This window comes from Glandiceps talaboti, chromosome 1 (assembly GCF_964340395.1).
Source record: "Glandiceps talaboti chromosome 1, keGlaTala1.1, whole genome shotgun sequence".
Classification (NCBI taxonomy): domain Eukaryota; kingdom Metazoa; phylum Hemichordata; class Enteropneusta; family Spengelidae; genus Glandiceps; species Glandiceps talaboti.
The window spans coordinates 3877573-3899473 of NC_135549.1; the positions used below are offsets into that span (position 1 = coordinate 3877573).

At 35.1% G+C, this 21901-nt stretch overlaps 3 protein-coding genes across 3 annotated transcripts; 1 reads left to right on the forward strand and 2 right to left on the reverse strand.

The window, feature by feature from the left end:
* Positions 1–790: 790 nt before the first annotated feature.
* On the reverse strand, positions 791–6713 carry LOC144441906 (uncharacterized). The gene is made up of 4 exons (XM_078131166.1): positions 6594–6713; positions 3230–3481; positions 2365–2531; positions 791–2000 (listed from the first exon to the last, which is right to left on the reverse strand). Exons 1-4 carry the CDS (start codon positions 6701–6703, stop codon positions 1432–1434), a joined length of 1098 nt encoding a protein of 365 aa, XP_077987292.1. The 5' UTR covers positions 6704–6713; the 3' UTR covers positions 791–1431.
* A 4520-nt stretch (positions 6714–11233) lies between these two features.
* LOC144440717 (uncharacterized) lies at positions 11234–16672 on the reverse strand. The gene is made up of 4 exons (XM_078130101.1): positions 16386–16672; positions 14348–14602; positions 13057–13235; positions 11234–12736 (listed from the first exon to the last, which is right to left on the reverse strand). Exons 1-4 carry the CDS (start codon positions 16568–16570, stop codon positions 12102–12104), a joined length of 1254 nt encoding a protein of 417 aa, XP_077986227.1. The 5' UTR covers positions 16571–16672; the 3' UTR covers positions 11234–12101.
* A 378-nt stretch (positions 16673–17050) lies between these two features.
* LOC144440802 (methionine aminopeptidase 1-like) lies at positions 17051–18217 on the forward strand. Its single transcript, XM_078130197.1, has one exon. The coding sequence runs from the start codon at positions 17051–17053 to the stop codon at positions 18209–18211; it is 1161 nt and encodes a 386-aa protein (XP_077986323.1). The 3' UTR covers positions 18212–18217.
* The last annotated feature ends 3684 nt before the right edge of the window (positions 18218–21901 follow it).

Here is a 21901-nt window from a genome sequence, read left to right on the forward strand (position 1 = left end):
CAATGATCCCCCCCCACACACACACACATCAAGAGGTGTTTTTCAAAACACCCCCCCCATCGGTTAAAATGCCCGGCCCCTTCTTGGCAAATTACCCATGCAATTAGTCCATGATGCTCGTCATTCATTTGCTGTATGTATTTCGTTTTAATACATCATACAGTTCTTTATGTCCTGTGTGAATGACTCGTTCTATTTGACAATGCCAGGTTCAACAGCTAAAGTTCAGTTAAGTTTTTTTTAATTTCCTTCATTATCTGGAGAACCACAATGACCAGCTGTGTAGAGCGAAAAACAGACATTCACGAAAAAAAGACAACGTAAAAAGAGAACGGTGAAAATCCAAGGCCATAACAATTCTGACCATTGCAATCAAAATTTTGTAATAATACATATATAAAAGTGGAACCGCTAGCGACGTTGATATAGTGCAAATAGTGGCACTCCAGGCTAGAGATGGCTTCAACTTCATGTAATGTATTGTAATTTATCTTAGTGAAATAGAAAGTTGGGGCCAAAATAAATTTAGCCGGTTGAGTTGGATGCTGTGATAAGCTGTTCCAAATAACGGTGCTAAGACTGCTTACAACTACTTTTGAAGGGATTTCATAAAGGTGAAGAAGTTATTTGAAAGGACTCATTACCCACCGTCGACTTTTCATTGTATATTTTACAATGTCCCAGAATAAGTAAACTACAAAGTGAAAGTGAGGTGATCAGTCTCCACATCCAGTGTTGGTACGAATTATATTTGCATCTGTGATGATTGTTTATATCAGGTGCACCTTTTGACAGAAAAGTTAACGTAGAGTTTGGCCTTTCTTTACAGATTCATTCAGCCATGGCCCTAGCCTGCACAAAGTGAAAGTAAAGTGTTCTACTAGCTACAACATTACTCTTTTACGCATCGTATTTAAAAATTTGAATTATATGCAAACTTCAAAGCCTATCACTCTTAGCGATCTAATGCAAGTAAACACCGTGACGTCAAAGAATTGAAACCCGAACGTTATCTGTTCCCGAAATAAAAGCCAATAATATCGTCAAGAACATCAATCCTCTTGCACCTTGTTTAGTTTAAATAGCGTTCTTTAGGCAGTAGTCAATGTGGCTGGAAAGATGACATCACTCACATCACCATTCTTTTAGTATCTTTATATCTGACCCTGACTTTCACATTCTGAGTCAAAACTGAACAAAATAATTCAATTCCACACGTTACTAGTTACACAGAAGTAAAGTACTTGAGGGAATGTGTCTTCTCGGATCACTTGTTCCACTCTTACAAAATGATGAAAAAAATCAAATGCATGCTTTCCGAGTGTGACCATAAGCTTGCGCAAAACCATTATTACATGATCATTTAGAATATTGATGTTCTATGCATTTCTAGGCTTTACATGAAAATCAAATAACATCATGACACAGTCTTTAAATGACTTTGGCAATATTGATAATTTCATTTCTGGCATACTCATCAAATACTGCCCAGCTATCCTCCTCACGGACATATTCACATTGATATCGACCCGCTTCATACACATCGCCAGTGATTTTAAATGACAGCGATTTGTGTGTAGGCCAACTGTGTTCACTCTTGGTCCAAAACTTTCCTATTGCAAAGAGGATCACCCTTTTCACGTCACAAGCCTTCAGCAGATTTCGTAAGGATTCAAACGTTGTGCCGAGAGTGATGTAATCATCAACAATACAGACTGTTTTATTTTTCAATTTCGATCTATATGCTGGGTTTACATTGATAGAATACAGATGGTCCTTGCATAGCTCCAATTGCTTTGAACATCTTCTTTCTCTTCCCATGAATTGGGATTTTTCCACTCGTGTATGCCTCACAAATAACTGCTGATCAGGTGGGGATCGTCTTAGTGCATGACACACACCCTGTATTACCGTCTCCAGAATCGGATTCGGTCCTTGTGACGATGATGGGGCGTAAGTCCAAATGTCAACATCCTGGAAAGCTGGCCCATGAAGTATACCTGAAACAACATCACATGATGGAAGTGACACTTCCGAACTTACCGAACACAAATTCTGTACTCCATGAATGTTAGAAATCGTCACCTTATTTGACCCAAATGAACTTTCACGATACAATCACAGACAAGTAACAAGTTACTTGTCTGTGATATATCCTTCTAGCTATTTGGTTTGCTTAGATCAAGTATTGTAATTTGTTTCCGAAATATACGATATTTCCGTAAACTCAATAACAAATTTTAGATATTTTGATTTGAGGATATAAACTCTGTGTATTTGGTGGTGTAGAGTACTGTGTAGAGTGCTGTGTAAACATAAATCTGTCCGAAGATTATGAATTATTAACAATTCAATGGTGCTGACCTGCTAGGATGTGCCAAAGTAGTGCCTTTTGGACTTCACGTCTACCGCAACCTTTTTTCAGATATTCCTCAATTTCTTCAATCAGCGATTTTTCTCTTTCATTCATATCTGTAAAGTAGTAGTTCGCAGAACACAGGGCCAAGATGAGATCAGAAGAAGAAGCACATCTGTAGGTGGAAACAGTAAGGTAAGAGTGAAAAGTTAAACATTACATACACTAGATAGACCACAGGACCGGGGACCCAGGAACCGTGTGACAAACAAAACAAACAAACAAACAAACAAACAAACAAACAAACAAACAAACAAACAAACAAACAAATAAATAAATAAATAAATAAATAAATAAATAAATAAACTATGAAATAAATGACAAATGAACAAGCAAACGAACGACAAGTATAGGGACAAATAAAATAATTAAATAAACCAGCAAATAAACATACTCATGGGGGTATAGAAAAAAACCCACATATCTAGTATACCCCATGAGTATCTGTTTATTTGCTGGTTTATTTAATTATTTTATTTGTCCCTATACTTGTCGTTCGTTTGCTTGTTCATGTCATTTATTTGTTAGTTTATTTATTTATTTATTTATTTATTTATTTATTTATTTATTTATTTGTTTGCTTGTTTTGTTTTGTTTGTCACACGGTTCCTGGGTCCCCTGTGGATAGACAGCTGTCCCCATTCAAAATATACAGCGCACAATGTTGATACCATTTGAATGTTTCCATAGTGACCCCACTCGTGTTCCCCTCAGATCAAAACATCTACCTCGCTACGCCATCCCTCCCAACCATTTACAGTTACCGTCCACTCATGTATGTACCGTGTTATTCTTTCAAAAAGATTTCCTTACCGATAAAAGAAATGTCTTTGGATATCAAATATCTTCAAAAGTGTATATAATTCTCTCAGATTTGAAACTGGTATACTATTTTCTCTAACTTCAGTATCTACTTCACCAACCCATTCTGGACGAATTATCAAACATGGCCTATGGTAACCAGCTATCTTAATGTCTTCTTTGTGCGTAATAAGTACAAGGACGGTTACTCCCTCTTCCACATCGTCTTGTCCAAAAGTCCCCCTCTTTATCGCTTTCGGAAATCTATCATTTCAAGAGAAAATATAACCAGATGTAAACAAAAAATGCCTTCTGTTCTCGATTGAACCTAAAACTAGCATATAATAGTAATGTAATTGCAAATTTGTGGAACGCTCGTTAAATACATGGACGATTACGCAAAATAGCATTGATGCAATTTCATTACGTTATGTATTTGATTTATTCGCTGAAATTCTAAATAACATCCCGCATGACACATCACCTAATTGGTAATTATTATTAATAATGCAAAGCAGTCATGTATTATTCAAGTAAGTTATGAATCATATCTATGGTCGGGTTAGGGGTCGGTATTCGGCGAATCGAAACGAAACGAGGCTTATGGTATTCAGCGACACACTATATACATTCAAAGTCTCGCTCGTATGTTATGGTTTACCAGTTTACCTCCCTGATAATTTTTTTCCTTCCAATTTCTCTCTCCTTCTACTGGCCTTTGTTGTAAAAACACCTACTTTTACAAAAGTGCTTGCATTACTTGCTTTTCTATTATGAGCCAATGATGTCATAATATCTTTTATGTGATTGGCTGCAAGACAACGATGAAATCGTCGTGTTGTTATGATAATTAATCTAAAATGAGATGGTCAGCGAAATGTTAACTTATTGTAATAACCAAAGCCAACAATACTACTTTGACACTCAGCTGGTCACAATATGTCAATGCCTAGTTTTCTCGGCATTCAACCCGTCAGAGCCAGGGTTAAAACTATTACTCGAGTCGCTCAATTTTAGAAGTGAATGTAATATGTTTTTAGACAAGGGGACGAAATTGCCGAAATAACAGATATTGAAATATTGGTCTGTGACAATTGTCTTGAAAACCATAAGAACCCCCCCCCCCCCTTCCAGCTCTCAAATTTTTACTAAACCCTGCCAATCGTGTTTTGATTAGATTAGATCAGATATACTTTATTGTCAATAAAAACATGAAAATTCGTCTTGGCACAAACGTAATAAAAGACAAGATACGCGTACAGATCACAATCACCAAATGCAGAAGTGATCATGTAGTGGGTGGGAATAGTCTCTTGCAATGGTTGAACCTTTCCTATGGAGTTCTAAATTATACTGACAGGTCAACAAGGTCTTTTCTGTTTATTACCTATGATCCTGATTGAGATATTTACTATTCTTGCAAGCCTCGATTTGTTTTTAACTGACAGATGCCCGAACCATGATACAATATGCTTTTTTTGTAACTACGGTAGACAAATTCTAGAATGTGAGGGCCTACATTACAGTTTCTGGGTTTCGTAAGAGTTGCTGTGCCTTCTTGATTATGCAATCAACATTTTTTTAAAAATTCAGTTTCTCATCCACATGGGTACCTAAATACTTGAATGATGTCACTACCTTCACCTCTTCATTGTGTTTTATATCTTTTTTATTGCCTTTTTGTCGTAGCATTGTAAGGCCCTTTGAGATGTTTTTATATGGAAAGCGTTAACTTTTGAAGAAATAAATATTATTATTATTATTATCTATATTGACAGGATCATGTTGATGTGGTCCTCTACGACAATCGATTATTAGTTCTTTTGTTTTTATTTCGCATTCAACGTTAAGAAACTATTTTTCAAAGTAGTTCAAATGTCCCTGATACTATTTGCGTCTACTGTGTTCTTTTGTTTTGAATTTCAAACTACCAACGCCGGTATATTCCTAAGTAGTAAGTATTATTATGCAAATTAGTGAAATATATACTACTACAACTTTATGTGAAAGGCGCTTTGTTATGATTAATGTATGCGCCAAATCATTGCCTTCTGAAGATATTGGCAATGTTTACGCAAATGATTCATTAATATGTATATTGCAAAAAAGTTATCTAGAAAACCATAAGTAATCCAACCCCCAACCCCCAGCTCTCAAAATATTACTAAACCAGGTCAATCGTGTTTTAAAAGTAGTTTAAATGTTCCTGATACTATTTGCGTTTACTATATTCTTTTGTTTTGAAATTCCAAGCTACCAATTCAACGACCAAAATATTTACATAAATTTCCATAAGGAATATATGTTCGTTTCATTTTTCAGTCGCTTTTTGCAGACATATACTGGCAGCCAGCCATAGGCAGTCAGACATATACCTACCTACCTACCTAGATCTACATACACAGACACACACACACACATACATACATACATACATACATACATACACACACCTACATACATACATACATACATACATACATACATACATACATACATACATACATACATACATACATACATACATACATACATACATACATACATACATACATACATACATACATACACTACCGACAGAAAGTATTGTCGCACCGTGTTGACATCATAATATACATGGGTAAACATATTCACTGATGTATATAAGCACGGGATGAATGCATTTTGAATAAAGTTTGACACCTTTAACCCAATGTGTATCATTTTTCTTTTGACAATACTGTATCATTCGATACTATTTGAGCGTCATTTCGAAGGCAGGTAAATATGACATTCCTCTATTTTTTGCATATCATTTGCATGCATTATCGCCTGATATGCTCATTTAAATACTTGATTGACAGGCTTATTTCAGCGTTTCGGCGCACTTTTCAAAAATTTACATGTAAGGTATTTATTTACATTGGATGACCTCAGTAAGTGTCAGCCAGCTGATTATTGTTTACATTAATGACAGAAAGATGCCGAAAGGAAACGACTTTCAAAAGGGACAAATTCTAACATTACATGAAGGAGGATATAGCAACAGAGAAGTTGAAATGAAAATCGATTTGCAAATGAAAGTGAAAACGAATTTGAAATGAAAATCGATTTACAAATGAAAATGGGAGTGAAAACGAATTTGAAATGAAAATAAATTTGCAAATGAAAGTGAAAACGAATTTGAAATGAAAATAGATTTGCAAATGAAAGTGAAAACGAATTTGAAATGAAAATGAATTTGAAATGAAAATCGATTTGCAACTGAAAATGGAAGTGAAAACGAATTTGAAATGAAACGCAATTTGCAATGAAATTGAAAACGAATTTGAAATGAAAATCGATGTATTTCATCACGAGTTATTTAAAAAAAAATCTAGCCTACGTACGTACGTACCTATGACGAAACGAATGTCGGTCACTGTACAATGTTTCCATGTCATCTACTTTGTCAGAATATATGACATTAATATCCAGTTTTCCAAAATCAATTACTACTCGTCGCATTTCACTGGTATTCTGTGCAATCGCATCAAAAGAAACTAAAACTTTCAGTTGTCGGTCAGCATATGCTGCCATGTTAGATTCGCCTGTTGTGGTTGATTTCGCGCGTGGCCAGCTAGCCTGGGTGATGCACCCCGCATCCCACAATCGAATGGAGGGGGGGGGGTGTTACAATACATATTCTTCTCGCCCGTTTGAAAGTGGTGGAGACAAAACGTAACCAACAACTATTTACATGGTCTAGTCACGTGTAAAAGAAAAAGAGACAGATGTTGTGAACAAAATATCTGGAAGATAGTGCGACGGGTCTTATAGTATATGTTATTCGGAGCCATTCAGCACACAGAAGTAATGTGGATGCGGCTAGTACTAGTACTACTACCCTATGTTGAAATAGTATGTTCCATGTATACCCCAGAAAGATATCAATACTTGTTTACTCTGACCGAATTACATGTAATACTAATAGTAATAGTATATATGATTGCATATTTATGTGGGTACGTACGTCATACACCAAAATACAGCCTGTTAAAACGTGATTGTAGTGATTAGTCACACATTTTCATTGAGTATCATTTTGATGAGTTTGTCATCGGATGGATAGAGGTTAATAATTCTATTTTATATATTCTAGATCTAAGTACACTGTACAGTATGCCAAAGATCAAGACAAGGGGAAAATTCGTGTCGGAGAGAGGCAAATGTAGATCAAGGGCAGGACCTTATTCGACGAAGTCAAAATCGAAACTCGAATTGGACAACACTGTTGAACTTGAAGGGAAGAGGACGACAAAACAAGGCGAACGAGGCAAATATGTCAATCACACTGGCGGGGCAAAGGGTAGTGACCTTTACTGGCAGAAAATGGCGACGAAGTACAATATTGTGTCTAAAGTGTATTCATTTGAAAAACACGGCGGAAAGAATACAGCCAGGGTCGTTCTCAGTCAAAATAACTTGAATTTAGCAGATGACAAATTGAAAGCAGCTAATAAAACTCTGAAACGAAATTTTCCAACCAGGAATAAATTCAGTGACAATTTATTACGGAGGAACTGGTACCAAGTTAAAGATACAGATGCAGTCTTCGCCATCGGTATAATTGCTGAGGATAAAAAGACATGCGATGGAGGGACTGGCTGGACGATTCAAATGGCCATCGATAATAATATTCCTGTATATGTCTATGATTGCATAAAGGACAGGCAGACAAAGCGAACTCGAGGTTCGTTGAAGTGGTATTTCTTTGACAGGAATCTAGAGGAATTCATCGATATTCAAACTGGGTCGCCAACTCTGACATACAACTTCACTGGTATTGGAACGAGGTCGTTGCCGAACGAAGGCAAGACAGCTATAGGCGAGGTGTTTGTAAAAACCTTCGGAAAAACTACCTGAAGTACCGAAGTTATTAACTTCAGTGCCCTGATCAATGGCATAATTTAATGATTATTATAATTTATATTAATTGTAGTGAATTTTTATACGATTTTGTTGCTTTAATAAAGCAAACAATTTCATCACGTTTTGATTTTTGACATTTGTCTCCATGGCAGTGTATGTATGATGCAGTAATTAAAACATGAAATAATGTTATTGTCTGCCTTGCATGACAGACCTTTTTTAAGCTCCGCTGTCAGCTACACCTGAATTTTGTGGATTCTCTGTCGTCGTCTGTTGTCTGTCAACTTGATTTATTTCATCTTCTTCTCTGAAAGTGGCTTTCGGATTGTTTTCGCCTGGAACCCATGCGGATTGGATTTGATTGTTTACATTCATCTTTCCAATCACCATGTGGATTGGATTTTTTACATTCGTCTTTCCAATCACCATGTGGATTGGATTTTTTACATTTGTCTTTCCAATCATCATGTGGATTGGGTTGTTTACATTCGTCTTTCCAATCACCATGCGGATTGGATTTTTTACATTCATCTTTCCAATCACCATGTGGATTGGATTGTTTACATTCGTCTTTCCAATCACCATGTGGATTGGATTGTTTACATTCGTCCTACCAATCACCATGTGGATTGGATTGTTTACATTCGTCTTTCCAATCACCATGTGGATTGGATTGTTTACATTCGTCTTTCCAATCACCGTGTGGATTGGATTGTTTACATTCGTCTTTCCAATCACCATGTGGATTGGATTGTTTACATTCGTCTTTCCAATCACCATGTGGATTGGATTGTTTACATTCGTCTTTCCAATCACCATGTGGATTGGATTTTTTATTTTATTATTCAGGTTTGGTTATACCAAGTTGAGTCATTTTCTATTTTTAGCACTTTTTGGGGTACTTTTGGAGTCTGTCAATATTTCTTCATGTTCATATGTACAAGTTTCTGTTTTTGGCAGAATTTTTGGGTAATTTGTCATCGGTATACCCCATTGACTGGGGAAAAAATAATTCTACCATGAAAAGCAGAGCTATTTCAACCACTAGGTTATAAATTTTATACAATGTACCTTTCAGCAAACTATACCTATAAATGAACCCCCAGTTGAACCGTACATACATGTGCATAGATTATCCTTGGAATGTTGAATTTGTTGTAAGTTTCTTGTAACACCTTCAGTCATGTACAGACTTTTCCAAGAAGTTAGTGTTTAATGACATCATTTGCCTTGTACACAGCCATCACTGGTCATTTGTGGTGAGATTGTCCGAGTACCACATTCTCACAAGCCAGAGTACAATACTTCTGCTGACACTTGAAAATAACACAGTAACATTGACTACAATGTGTGAGTGTTTATAAAATAGTCAAATATATGATAAAGATTTATGATTATTTAAATAGTTAAGAGTACTTCTTTTTATTTCTTTTGACAAATTAAAACAAACAGTTTTTAAAAAGGTTAATATTGAGTGACACTTTACATCCCTTAAAGACAAATAAAGAATAAGATTGTATATTAAGAAATGTCCATAGAATATGGTGAAATATTCAAAGTATATACAACTATTATATAGATATTTTCAAACTTTACAATCCATCAGCTTATATGTCAGTGTGTGTGTGTGTGTGTGTGTGTGTGTGTGTATGTGTGTGTGTGTGTCTGTATATATGTGTGTCTGTGTGTGTGTCTGCATCAGTGTGTCTGTCTGTATATGTGTGTGTCTGTGTGTGTGTGTGTCTGTCTGTCTGTCTGTGTGTGTGTCTGTGTCTGTCTCTGTGTGTGTGTGTGTGTGTAATCCAATCTGACTGGAATATTTAGATGACTTCTAGTAGTAGCAGTATCTCTAGCTATGCTATAAAGCATCACAATGGCCATTGAAAAAATCAGCAGAATTAAGTGTAGTAAATCACATCTTATCTCAGCATTTAAAACGTTCCAACTTGACAAAATCATTATGGTAAATGAAACTTCAAACACATTGAAATAACTGCACTTTCCAAAAGATGTCAGTTAAAATGGACCTTAGGAATTACTATATTTAACATCCAACAAAGATATCAACTCAAAATGACCTGCCTACTTATTAATTTTGTAAATTACATTGTTGTGGCTGTTACTTTCTATAACATTCCTTCTATGATACTTCACTGTAATATTGTGGAATAATATATTTTCAAAAATTTACAACTCATGCCTCACAGAAGCCCTGTCTAATAGGCAGGCAATTATTCTCTAAAACTTAAAATGAAAATATTCTGAGTTGGCAAACCACTCTATTCAACTACCAGCCATTAATCATGGTAAATATTTTCTTATAACTAGAAAGTTACAAAAAATAACAAAAGGAAATAAGTACATTTGATTTGATAATTTCAAAATAGGCAGTGTTAGCAATATTAGTGTCATCATATACATTAAGAAAATATAAAGACAAAGCAGTATGGTACAAAACAAAACATTTTTAAAAGCTAGATTGTGTACACTGTGCATTCAACATTCATTTTTCTTTTCATTTGTTCAGAAATCTCTGCACAATAAGCAATAAAGTAACCTTTCATATTTTGAACTAAATTTATAGTTGTTTGGATAAGAGGCATTTAAAAACTAACTTTCATTCTTAATATATTATAGTTTTGGTATGCTATGTCTTAAGGGAAAGGTGGCCAACTCTTTCTAATTTTGTATTTAAATGTATCACTTGATCTTTGGTCAGTGTTTCCATAAAGCCTGTTTGTACATGAATAGTGCAGGATACCTGTCAAATTTCATCATAAAGTTTGCTGTTTTATAATAAATTCACATTAGTCAAGTCAATGTGATGTCAGTAAAATGTATAGACTTAAAATTGGACAAAATACCTCAGATAGGACATTGCACTTGACAAGTTATTTCCAATAGTTGAAAGGGTTAAACAAAGCATGTTTATCATGTATGACATGCATGCAATTTAAATCATGTACAAGTATACATTGGTTGTTTATCACCTCAACCAGGTTTATGCATTGTCATTTGATATACACATAAGAACAATGAATTAATCTCTATTTCAAATTATTGTATTCACATGAATTACAAATATCACTTTATTTTCCAAAAAAATACAACTGTACTTCAGCCAGAAGAAACACGATCTAAAATTACAATGCAGAGTTCATACATTAACTTTAATTACATTTCAAAAAGATTGAAAAATTTTGATTTAATTCACCAACTGTACTTGAAATTTTGCTCTCATTGTAATGCCGTTGAAGAAGTTATCTCTTTTTAATTGTAGTTTACTTTCATTTCATAATTATTAGTACCGACATGAAAGAATTTCACTTGTAAAACAGTAGTTAAAAAACTGAGCACTACATGTGAACTGTAAACATTTTAATTTCAAAACCCATGATTCAAATTTTTACAATACATTTATTTACATGTTTAGGAATTTCTAACAAATGGCAGCCTAAGAACATAATTTTTTTACTGTCTATGTACATTAGAGAAATTTAACAAAAACTACAAATTCATTGATAAAACCAAGAAATGATATTTACATTTTGGTCTTGATCATTGCAGATACTTCAATGATATAATAACATGATAATTCCTATGAACTAAATTAAACATTGAGGTACAATAAAAAGACTATACATTTCTGTGGGAATTTTGAGATTTGGTTTCCCTACATTGACAATGTAATACTTTACCCAGTAGTTATTAAATAATGCAACTTTGGGATAATGCCTAAAATACTTCTGGATAAAATTGTGTTTATATATATTCAGTTTTTGAAGTATAATTACTGTTGCAAAAATTTGCATCAACAATTACAATTAACCCTTGTTTTATTTTTTTGTTTCACTCCTGGGAATAATGTCTTAATGTAAAGATTGAGAATGGGTTTGACATTATTTCAACTATTTCATACTCACTTTCCTACTCTAAATTCTTGCCTATACAACTATAATATTTATGCTTACAATCACACAGCTTTTGTTTTCAGCTATTTCAGATATCTAGCAAGCCTCTTCAGATCATTTTTATCTCTTTTTGCTGATTCTTGAAATCTGGCTTCAATCAAGGTATTAGAGATATGTATAGCCCTGTAACCACCACATGAGTAGATATCACCATCAATTTTGTAATTTTGTTGCTTGTACTCTATTTCAAACCCTCCAGGTGTATAGATGTTATCAATCATTCGATAGTTCTCATGTCTGTGTTCGATTTCTTTAACATTGCGGAACTTGGCAAGCGCGACTAAGAAGATCTTCTGCACACCACAAGCAATCAGAAGAGATCGTAATGTCTCAAAGGTATTGCCATAATTGAGGTAATCATCAATGACACATACCACGCGGCCATCAAGTCTGCCTTTGATTGTACAGTGTGGATTGACATGAATGGTCTCAAAGTGTCTCTGTATGAACTCTGTACGCTGTCTGTCGTCTTGATTGCATGTGGTTGATGGTGTCACTTCTCTGCCACGCACCAAGACTGGTTCTCTCTTGCCACCATTTGTCAAACTTCTGAGGTGTTCCTTCAACTCCACAAGACCATCACTGAGTTTCTTAGAAGAAGAAGAAGGTGCAACAATCCAATCCTGAACCTCCTTGAATTCTGGTGTGTGATGCATAACTGAAAATTTGAGTGAAATATAGATTTTTATCAAATCAAAGACAGGTTGCTCGAAGTTTTAGAAGTAAATTTTTCCTGCACTTTAGGTTAATGCAACAATATGTGAGATTTTGATATGACCACTATGTCACCTAAAATTTTGCAACTTTTTGATATTCTTTAATATCTAACAAGATTTCTATATATTATACATGGAAAGTTGCATCAAGTAATTAATACCAAACTACCATGCTATCCTAAAAACAAATAAAAACACAAAAAACAAATCCAAGAATTTAACTAATGGAGAAATGAAAGTCATACTAGTGCTGTATTCTTACTTGCTAGAAGCTGACATTTCAAAGCAATTTTCATGGCTGAATCACCATCACCATCTTTGAGAACCTTTCTGACTTCATGGGTAGCACTTCCCTCATCATTAGAATGCCAGGTACCACCATAGTGATTAGCTGAACTAAGTCCAAACACAGTGGTTGGAATTGGACCAGCTAAATCACACCTGGAAAGAAAAGACAAAAAAGTTAGCTGAGTGAAGTCCAAACACAGTGGTTGAAATTGGAATACTGAGCTAAATGACACTATTTCAAATGACTGTATTCATAGGAATCACACAAGTATGGCTTTACTTTCCAACAAAATACAACTGTACCTCAGCCAGTAGAAACACAGTCTAAAGTTACAAAATGCAGAGTTCATACATTAACTTTATCTACATGTCAAAAAGACTAAAAAAAATTGATCCAATTCACCAACTTTACTTGACATTTTGCTCATACTGCAATACTAAAAAAGACAAAGTGTCAAATTCAACCAATACAGAGTGACATTTTGACTACCTTTCAACAAATAGTATTTTCATAAGAATGCAATTTTACATGTTCATGATGATTTCAAGAAAGCAATCTGACATAACTGATATTGTTTTATTTGCAAACTGTGATAATGTCAGTGTTAGTAGTAAATTGGCATGAATTGGGTCAAGTATAACAAACTGTGAATTATTACCGAGATGTTTACACTTGAAACTTTCTTAATATCTGCAGGTGGATCTGAGATATATCAGATATTCATATATGCCTTCATAAATAAGTTGTTAAATATGAGATGTTCTCAGTCCAACTAAAACCAAACATTTAGTTACAGAGTATTACATAGGGTAAATGTAAACTATTGGTTTATCACAATTATGACAGCTACATCATACTTGTATGCTTGTGTGTCATTTCTAAACTTGTCAAACGATCAATGCCATAGGAAAGCTTGCAATCCAACTCTGTTCTCCTTTGCATGTTAATAAACATTAGACAACACATTTTGGATAGATCATGGCAGTAGTAAGGACCTGTCACCTGTCAATCTATGCACATGATAGAGACAAACAAATCACATCGCAAGGTTTTACGTCATTCAGGCCTACTGAGATAATTGGACCAATAAGTATTGCTGTTTTATAGTGTTTTTTTCTGTAATTTCTCATACATTTGATAGATATTACATTATCCAGTTGGGTGAGAACTTGAAAAAAACCCACAAATACAAGGAAGGTAACTGTCATAGTCCTACATTAGTATTGAGCAAATGTTGTCCCAAAATTCATCACAAATCACTTACCTATAGAACCAGTCTTTTTGTTCATTGACATTCTTCAATATTGCAGTAAGTTTACTAGGACTGTAGGCTGGAATCCCATACTTGGCAACTTTATCATCACAGTGTACCCATTTAGCAGCTAATAAAAAAGACTTGGTATTAGCTGCTACTTCTAAATCCTTTTGTTCCACACCTACAATTGCCATGGTTTCAGGACCAGTTGAATACTCACTGATGAACTCATACAGTTCCCTACCATATGTCAACACCTGAAATCTACAAACAGGAAACACATCATAATAAATATATACATGTATATATATAAACTTAAATTCAGAAATTGTACATGGCCATCACTGTTCAGAACCCTGCGAAAACTTGCACTGTTCTTATGAGTCAAACAAACCTAGTACTTAGACTATATTGGAAGATAATTTCACAAGTTCCCTACCATGTCAACACCTGAAAACTCGGGTAGAAAACTTAGGATGACTTAACACACAGTTCAGCATACAATATCAATATTCAAATCAAGAAAAAAGTATATACCTTACATGATTTGAACTTGTAAAAAAAAGAGGGACTTCTTTACTTTCTGGGAAAATATACTCCAAAATAAATATATTAAAAAATATGAATGAAACACACAATAATTGGAAAGGTACTGATTTGACTCATTACACTAGAAGGACAGAACCAAATGTTTGCATCTAGGTACTGAATATTTCTAGAATTTAATGTTGACTTTATTTCTGCTTTGCCATTTTGTAAATTACTCAACAGCTTTAGGGAAAGCAACATACATCTCCTGTCCTAGCCAACATTTATTCACTCTAGTTTGCTGTGTTGGCTCTTACAGCACACCATAGTCAGAGTCAGTAAAAGAGTGAAACATCATTTTCATATAAAATTGACAACCAAACATAGAGTGCTAGTGTACATGAAGACGGCAGCACCTGGAGATATCGGTTTATTCAATAGTATCTACCTAATTGACAACTTCACACATATACCCAGGCAGTCATGACAAAATTACCATATATAGGATCTTCAGTCAGCAAAGGAGACCTGGTACGTCCTCTGTTGATCGTTATTTTCTTCAACATGACACATTTATTACATGTACATGTAAGTCTATAGTAAATGAGTAGACATTCTATTGGTGTTCAATGATTGTAGGAGGTAAAATGTTGAAGGTGCCAAACAATTTGGAAATATATTTATTCGAACACATAATAATTCCTACAGGAATTACTAAATTGGTGTTCTGACAACAAAATAAACTAAACCCAGTACATGCTTATGATTGATGAAAACCAACCCTTAGCAGGTAATGATTGAGTTTTCTTCCTAGTCTGTGGTTTTATAATGGCCATTTAACACTTGAAACCCCATTGTAAAGGTGAGAGTAATGACTTTGTATACATAATAACACATTGTTACACCTACACAATGGGCTGCCTCCCTGCTGTACTGGGCATTCATTGTAACACAGGTAAGTAACACTGTGTTACTGATCTGTGGTTGTAACAAAACATCAATATTTAGACAATTAATGGTTTATTTACAACACTTGACAGCACAGACAGGAGAGTGGATACGGTGTCAAAAATTTGACTATTCTGAGTTCTGGGGGTTGCATACGTAAGATATTTTATAATATGTTTCAACTTGGCCAGCAACGCGGCAGTTGATTAATTATTACAACGACCAGACAACAGAAAACATAATATTTAACCCGGAAGCTTATCAATTAAATTATATTTCTGTGGCATTTTTGGCAAGGAAACGGTGGATTCATATAGTTTAGTAGCTATACCATTATTGCTCTGTGAAATTCGCAAGCATTACTTATATTAACGGTACACGGTTCGCGTTTTATCGATTCGAGTCTCGAGTAAGCTTTACAATCAATACATGGTCACAGTGACAGAAGTATTAAGAAGAGATTCAATTCCGAATAATAAAAAAAATTAATTAATAAATGTTTTGTTTTTTCTAAAAGTATAAAGACACAATTTAATTTGCAAAAAAAGAACAATACAAGAATAACACTTACTTCCCTGCCAGTAGAAGTTTCTTATCTATTACGGCTGAAATCCGGTCTTTGTTCTTTGCAACTACCTGCAGGCGACAGTTTGCTTTCTGGAGTTCGTCGCACATTTTCCTCAAATCAGACACGACTTCCACGTCGTTACCCACGTCGAGGGCTCCGATAGAGAATATCACTTTGTGCGAACTCATTTTGATTGCAGATGGTCGCTAATATTCCCTTTGATACAAGAGAACACCTTTTTTCAATTGACAACGGTATAAGGTCCTTCGATTGATTGTCTTGCTTGGCAGGTGATGTCTAGTGTTAATGTTGACGGTTTCCAAGGTGGGTGACCTTTTGATCGTATACAACCCTTCACCTCCTCAGGTCAAGCATCCGGGTACTCGAAGAGCGCCAACATTGGAATGCTTTTACACGGGGGTACACTGCACCGTTCATTTATAACAGACTAGCTTCACTCGGTGGTCGGTTGCATTTTTCATCGTGGATAGAGACACATTAATTAGTTATTGGAATTGCATGAAAACGGCTTCCTGTTATTACCAATTGATTTAATTATTAAGCATCTTTCTGGCATACTTTTCGCCATTAAAAATGGCACCTTACATGACAGTTCTGTGCGTGGCTCCCCTTACCTTTGACCCCCATGCATTCTCTAATCCAGCAGCATGGCCGACGGAGGAGATGAGATGTCCATGCGGACTTGTGAAACAACTGGCTGTGACAAGTCAGCGAGATTGCAGTGTCCAACGTGTATCAAACTTGGGATAGAGGGATCTTTCTTCTGTTCCCAAGAGTGTTTCAAAGGGAGCTGGAGTGAACACAAGAAAATCCACAAAAAAGAAAAAGAGAAGGTCTCGAATGAAGACAGTGTATCCCTGGCTAAAAAGGGCAAGTACAATCCATGGCCTGGCTACATTTATACCGGTAAACTGCGACCTTTCCCAAAATCTCCAAAGAGGGAGGTTCCTGATCATATTGAGCGACCAGACTATGCTGATCATCCAGAGGGATACCCAGCAAGTGAAATGACGATGAGGGGAAATACTCAAATCAAGCAACTTAGTAAACAAGAAATAGAAGGGATGCAAACAGTTTCGAGGTTGGCACGAGAAGTGCTCGATATTGGCGCAAGGGCTTTAGGTATAGGTGTAACAGCAGATGAAATAGATCGCGTGGTTCATGAAGCCTGCATAGAAAGAAACTGTTATCCATCACCACTTAACTATTACAACTTCCCCAAATCTTGTTGTACTTCTGTAAATGAGGTCATCTGCCATGGTATTCCAGACAAGAGACCCTTGGAAGATGGCGATATTGTCAACATTGATGTCACTGTTTATCACAATGGTTACCATGGTGATCTGAACGAGACTTTCTTTGTAGGCAATGTAGCTGAACGAAGCAAACGGCTAGTCAGAGTAACCCATGAATGTTTGATGCATGCCATTGAAGAAGTCAAACCTGGAGTGAGATATCGTGAAATTGGTAATCTAATTCAGAAGCATGCACAAGCACATGGTTACTCAGTTGTCAAGGCTTACTGTGGTCATGGAATACACAGGCTATTTCATACTGCCCCCAGTGTTCCACATTATGCAAAGAATAAAGCAGTAGGTGTAATGAAGCCAGGACACTGTTTCACTATAGAACCCATGATTTCAGAAGGAACCTGGAAAGACTTAACCTGGCCAGATAATTGGACAGCTGTTACTCAGGATGGTAAACGGTCTGCACAGTTTGAGCAAACACTACTAGTTACTGACACTGGATGTGAAATTTTGACTCGAAGACTTGATAACAATGGACAACCACACTTCATGGATTAATTAGAAATAATGTTCAGCGTATCAGACAATAATGTGTTATTCACTTAAAGTATAAGCTCCCTCTGTACATCATAAAACATATGAAGTACAAAGGGTGTGTATACACATGATTTCCAATTTGATAGAATTGACTTTACACTAAAATATTAATAATGATCAAACTTATACCTGCTGAAAACACATAACATACTAAATCACATTTATACATATCTGTGATACAATTCTTTGACAAGTACATGTAAGTGTAATGTACATGATATGTATACATAAATTCAAAATTAACAAAGATTTACTGATTCTCCAACCCCAGCTACATTTCTTTCCTGCTAGTCCTACTGAGTGGAGTCGGTATAGTATACATTTGAAATGATACCATGTAATACTTCTAATTCCAAAACTTACATTTGTGCTTCATCATTCTTCCTGAACAAAGTAGCAAGAATGTGAATCCCTGTTTTGATTTCTGTATCAACACTAGACAAAATGACAATCCTATTCCAAACCTGTTATTTTACATGTATGCCAAAATGGTATCAAAACAGCCAGCAAACCTACCTTCCTTTAACTGGCAAGTACAGGTGTAACTGTTACAGGTCTCTGAGCCCTAAAAGTATTCCAGGGAGAACACTGAGTTACATTATTTGACAATGTGTAAGAGTAAATTTGGTTTATTAGTCTCAGCATTCTGTACTAAAAAAAATAAGCTCAAATGTGTGGGACTTCCAAATTGTTGCTAGGACACAGAAAGTAATATTTGCCATTTTATACTACCCCTACTTGCCACCTTATGAGAGTCCACTGGTGTATGTTGAGATACAAACAATTACTACAATGAGTAGTACTAGTAGAGTGCCTTGAGCATGTTCTTACAGTGGAATTAACTTGCACCCACTTTAAAAACAAATTCAATTCTTGAGTGTATGCAGGAATCCAAGATTCCTTCAGCAAGAATAAGATTCAGAATCTGTACAGCATGATCTATGCACATACAGGTGTCATCCTCTGGCTCTGAAGGGCTAATATATATACAAACTTATCAGAAAAGTTATTGTAATGTGTTTGATCTAATCACACAAGGTGTATGGCTGTTCAGACTTGGGGGTAGGGTACAGACAGCCTCTTCTAATTCACATCCAACCCCCTTCCTGAATGAGTTTATACATGTTTGTGTCCATTTGGAGCAGATAACAAATATATGTTATGAGATCAGGATTATTTATGGTTGTCCGTTCAAATGATAAACTCTTTGTCTGTGCTTCCAATTACTGAGTAAGAATTACAATGTTATTGTACAACTGGACTCTGGTATACAATAATACATGTATGATGTGTGTAGAAGTGCATAATGTGAAGAAGTAAACCATAGTTCTTGGCTGTACTTCACATGTGACTAACTCATTAGCATAATGTGTGGAACACCACCAATGGCTAGTTTATTCTAGAATATGTTATGAATTTCGGATATAGTACATCACACAGTTTTATAAATGATTACTTTGCATACACAAAAACCTCCTGTATTTTATAAGATAAAGATGCCATACATACACAAGTACACCTGTAATGTAATCACATTTTCCTACGACGTGATTATTCACTGACAACTAAATAAGTCTTGAAAAGAAGTCAAAATGTAGTATTTTTTGGCATTTTTGCTAAATTCCTTGAACTTTATCCGGTAATAGATTGCAATGGCTGGAAGCCTTGCTATGTAGATAGACATACTGTGAGTATGGACTCCTGTTATTCCTAGTCAAGTCATAACTATGTATTCTTTCATTTTAAGCCAATGATTCTTATTTCTAGAAATGTGAAAGTTAGTATTTTGAGATGGTTGTTCGAGATATGTTAAATTGACATGATGTGCTACACTGCAACATCAAAGGGAAACTTATGAGAGATATAATGAAAGAAAAATAAATGTGTTTTCATATCATTTTAGAAACCAATAACCAAGAAGGTAAACAATTTGTGAAATTTACAAAGCTTTGTGAACATTTTTTACTCAAAGATAACTGTGAGTTTTGTAGAAAGCCAAGGGAACTAGGCAGATTTTACTTGTGTGCTTCTCTTGGCAAACATATTAGCTTTTCAAGTTTTGTACTTCTGATCATAATATCCTGCATCTTATGTGAATCATATCAGGGCTGAAGGAGGTACAATGTACTAATTGACTGAGAAACTACCTTGTTATAATGAAGAGTGAGTGTTATATACACAACAAAATAGTTTCATCTCGATAATTTCTTTCTGTAACTGTGTGGCAGCTGATAATGCTAAATGTACCTCAGTTCAATTTGGTGAAATAAAATACTAATTTTGAAAAAAAAAGAAATGTGCACATGAGTTCTTTCATTCCAATGATACATGTATAGGGTAGAGTTCAAGGAGAAATCATCATGGATGAGTTTGGATGGGGCAAAGTCGAGCTACATTGTGAACTTAGCCATGGAAATGTGCTTTTATTGAACTCAAACTTGGAAGTCAAACATTTCCTGCTTTGATTGTTGACAGCCTCAAAATTGTCACTCTGGGGCCCATATAATGTATAGTGCAGCAGCATGTTGGGGAAGGGATGGAGCTTGTCATTATTCAACTGCTCTTGTTAAGGAGCAAGATGTTTTCTTCTTGAAATAGACAATTGTAGCAAACGAGATAGAAAAGATATCTTATCGAGATATTGGCATGTTACCAGCATGTCAAATGTATAAATAAACCTTAAAACTATGTGTAAGGGTAAGGTTTGAAATGTTTCAAGTTTTTTCCGATTCAATGATTCATTCATTTTGATGCAATGATACACATTGTATTCCATACAATATTGATACAATATTCATATTATCAAAGCCAGGAATGGCATTGAAACATATGTACTTGTGAGCATGCATGGACTTGGTATGTTTTGTCATGTAAGTCTGTGGTACCTTTAATAGGCAGGATCATATATAATGGACATATTTAGTATTCAACAGTACACTCTTGAAGTCATCAGACAATGAAAACAAAGACATCAACTTAATATCATTTATTCCTCTGGAGAAAGAGGCTGTCTACTAAAATGGTACAATTCTTCATAGAAGTCCCAAAGTTACTCTAACATTACTGGTTCTGTTTTGTTTTAATTTTAAGATTGCTGTGTTTTCACAAAGTTTATGCTGTTATCTAGCCAGAAAGATCTGTTGTTGAATGAACAACTGGATCATTCAGATTAACTTTAATCCTTATTAAGACACTATTCTATGAAAATGGACATGACAGAACTTGAAATAAATTTGCAGTTCTAGACTCATGTCTTCAAGAACATTATTTATGGCAGTATCTTGTCATTGCTTTGACAACAAACCCTTTAATAGAAAAGCCAGCTTAGCTGATGTGATCGCTTAAAAAGACGAAAGATATGTATCCTGAAAGATCACTAGTATCAGAATCAAATGAAATCCTCCAAGAAAAGTAAACTTACGTAATATTACCACAAGTCACAAGTTTATTAGCATTGCCATGACAATAAAAAAACCACTTCATTTATTGCACATTAGTTTTTGCTCAGTATCAATTATAGGTAAATTTACATATCTCTTAGGACAAGAAACTAATCTAACAGTATGTTTGAAGGAAGACTTTGTCTACCAATGTTTTCCTGAAAATGTATCTACATATCATATAACAGTAGACAATATTGACAACCCAACA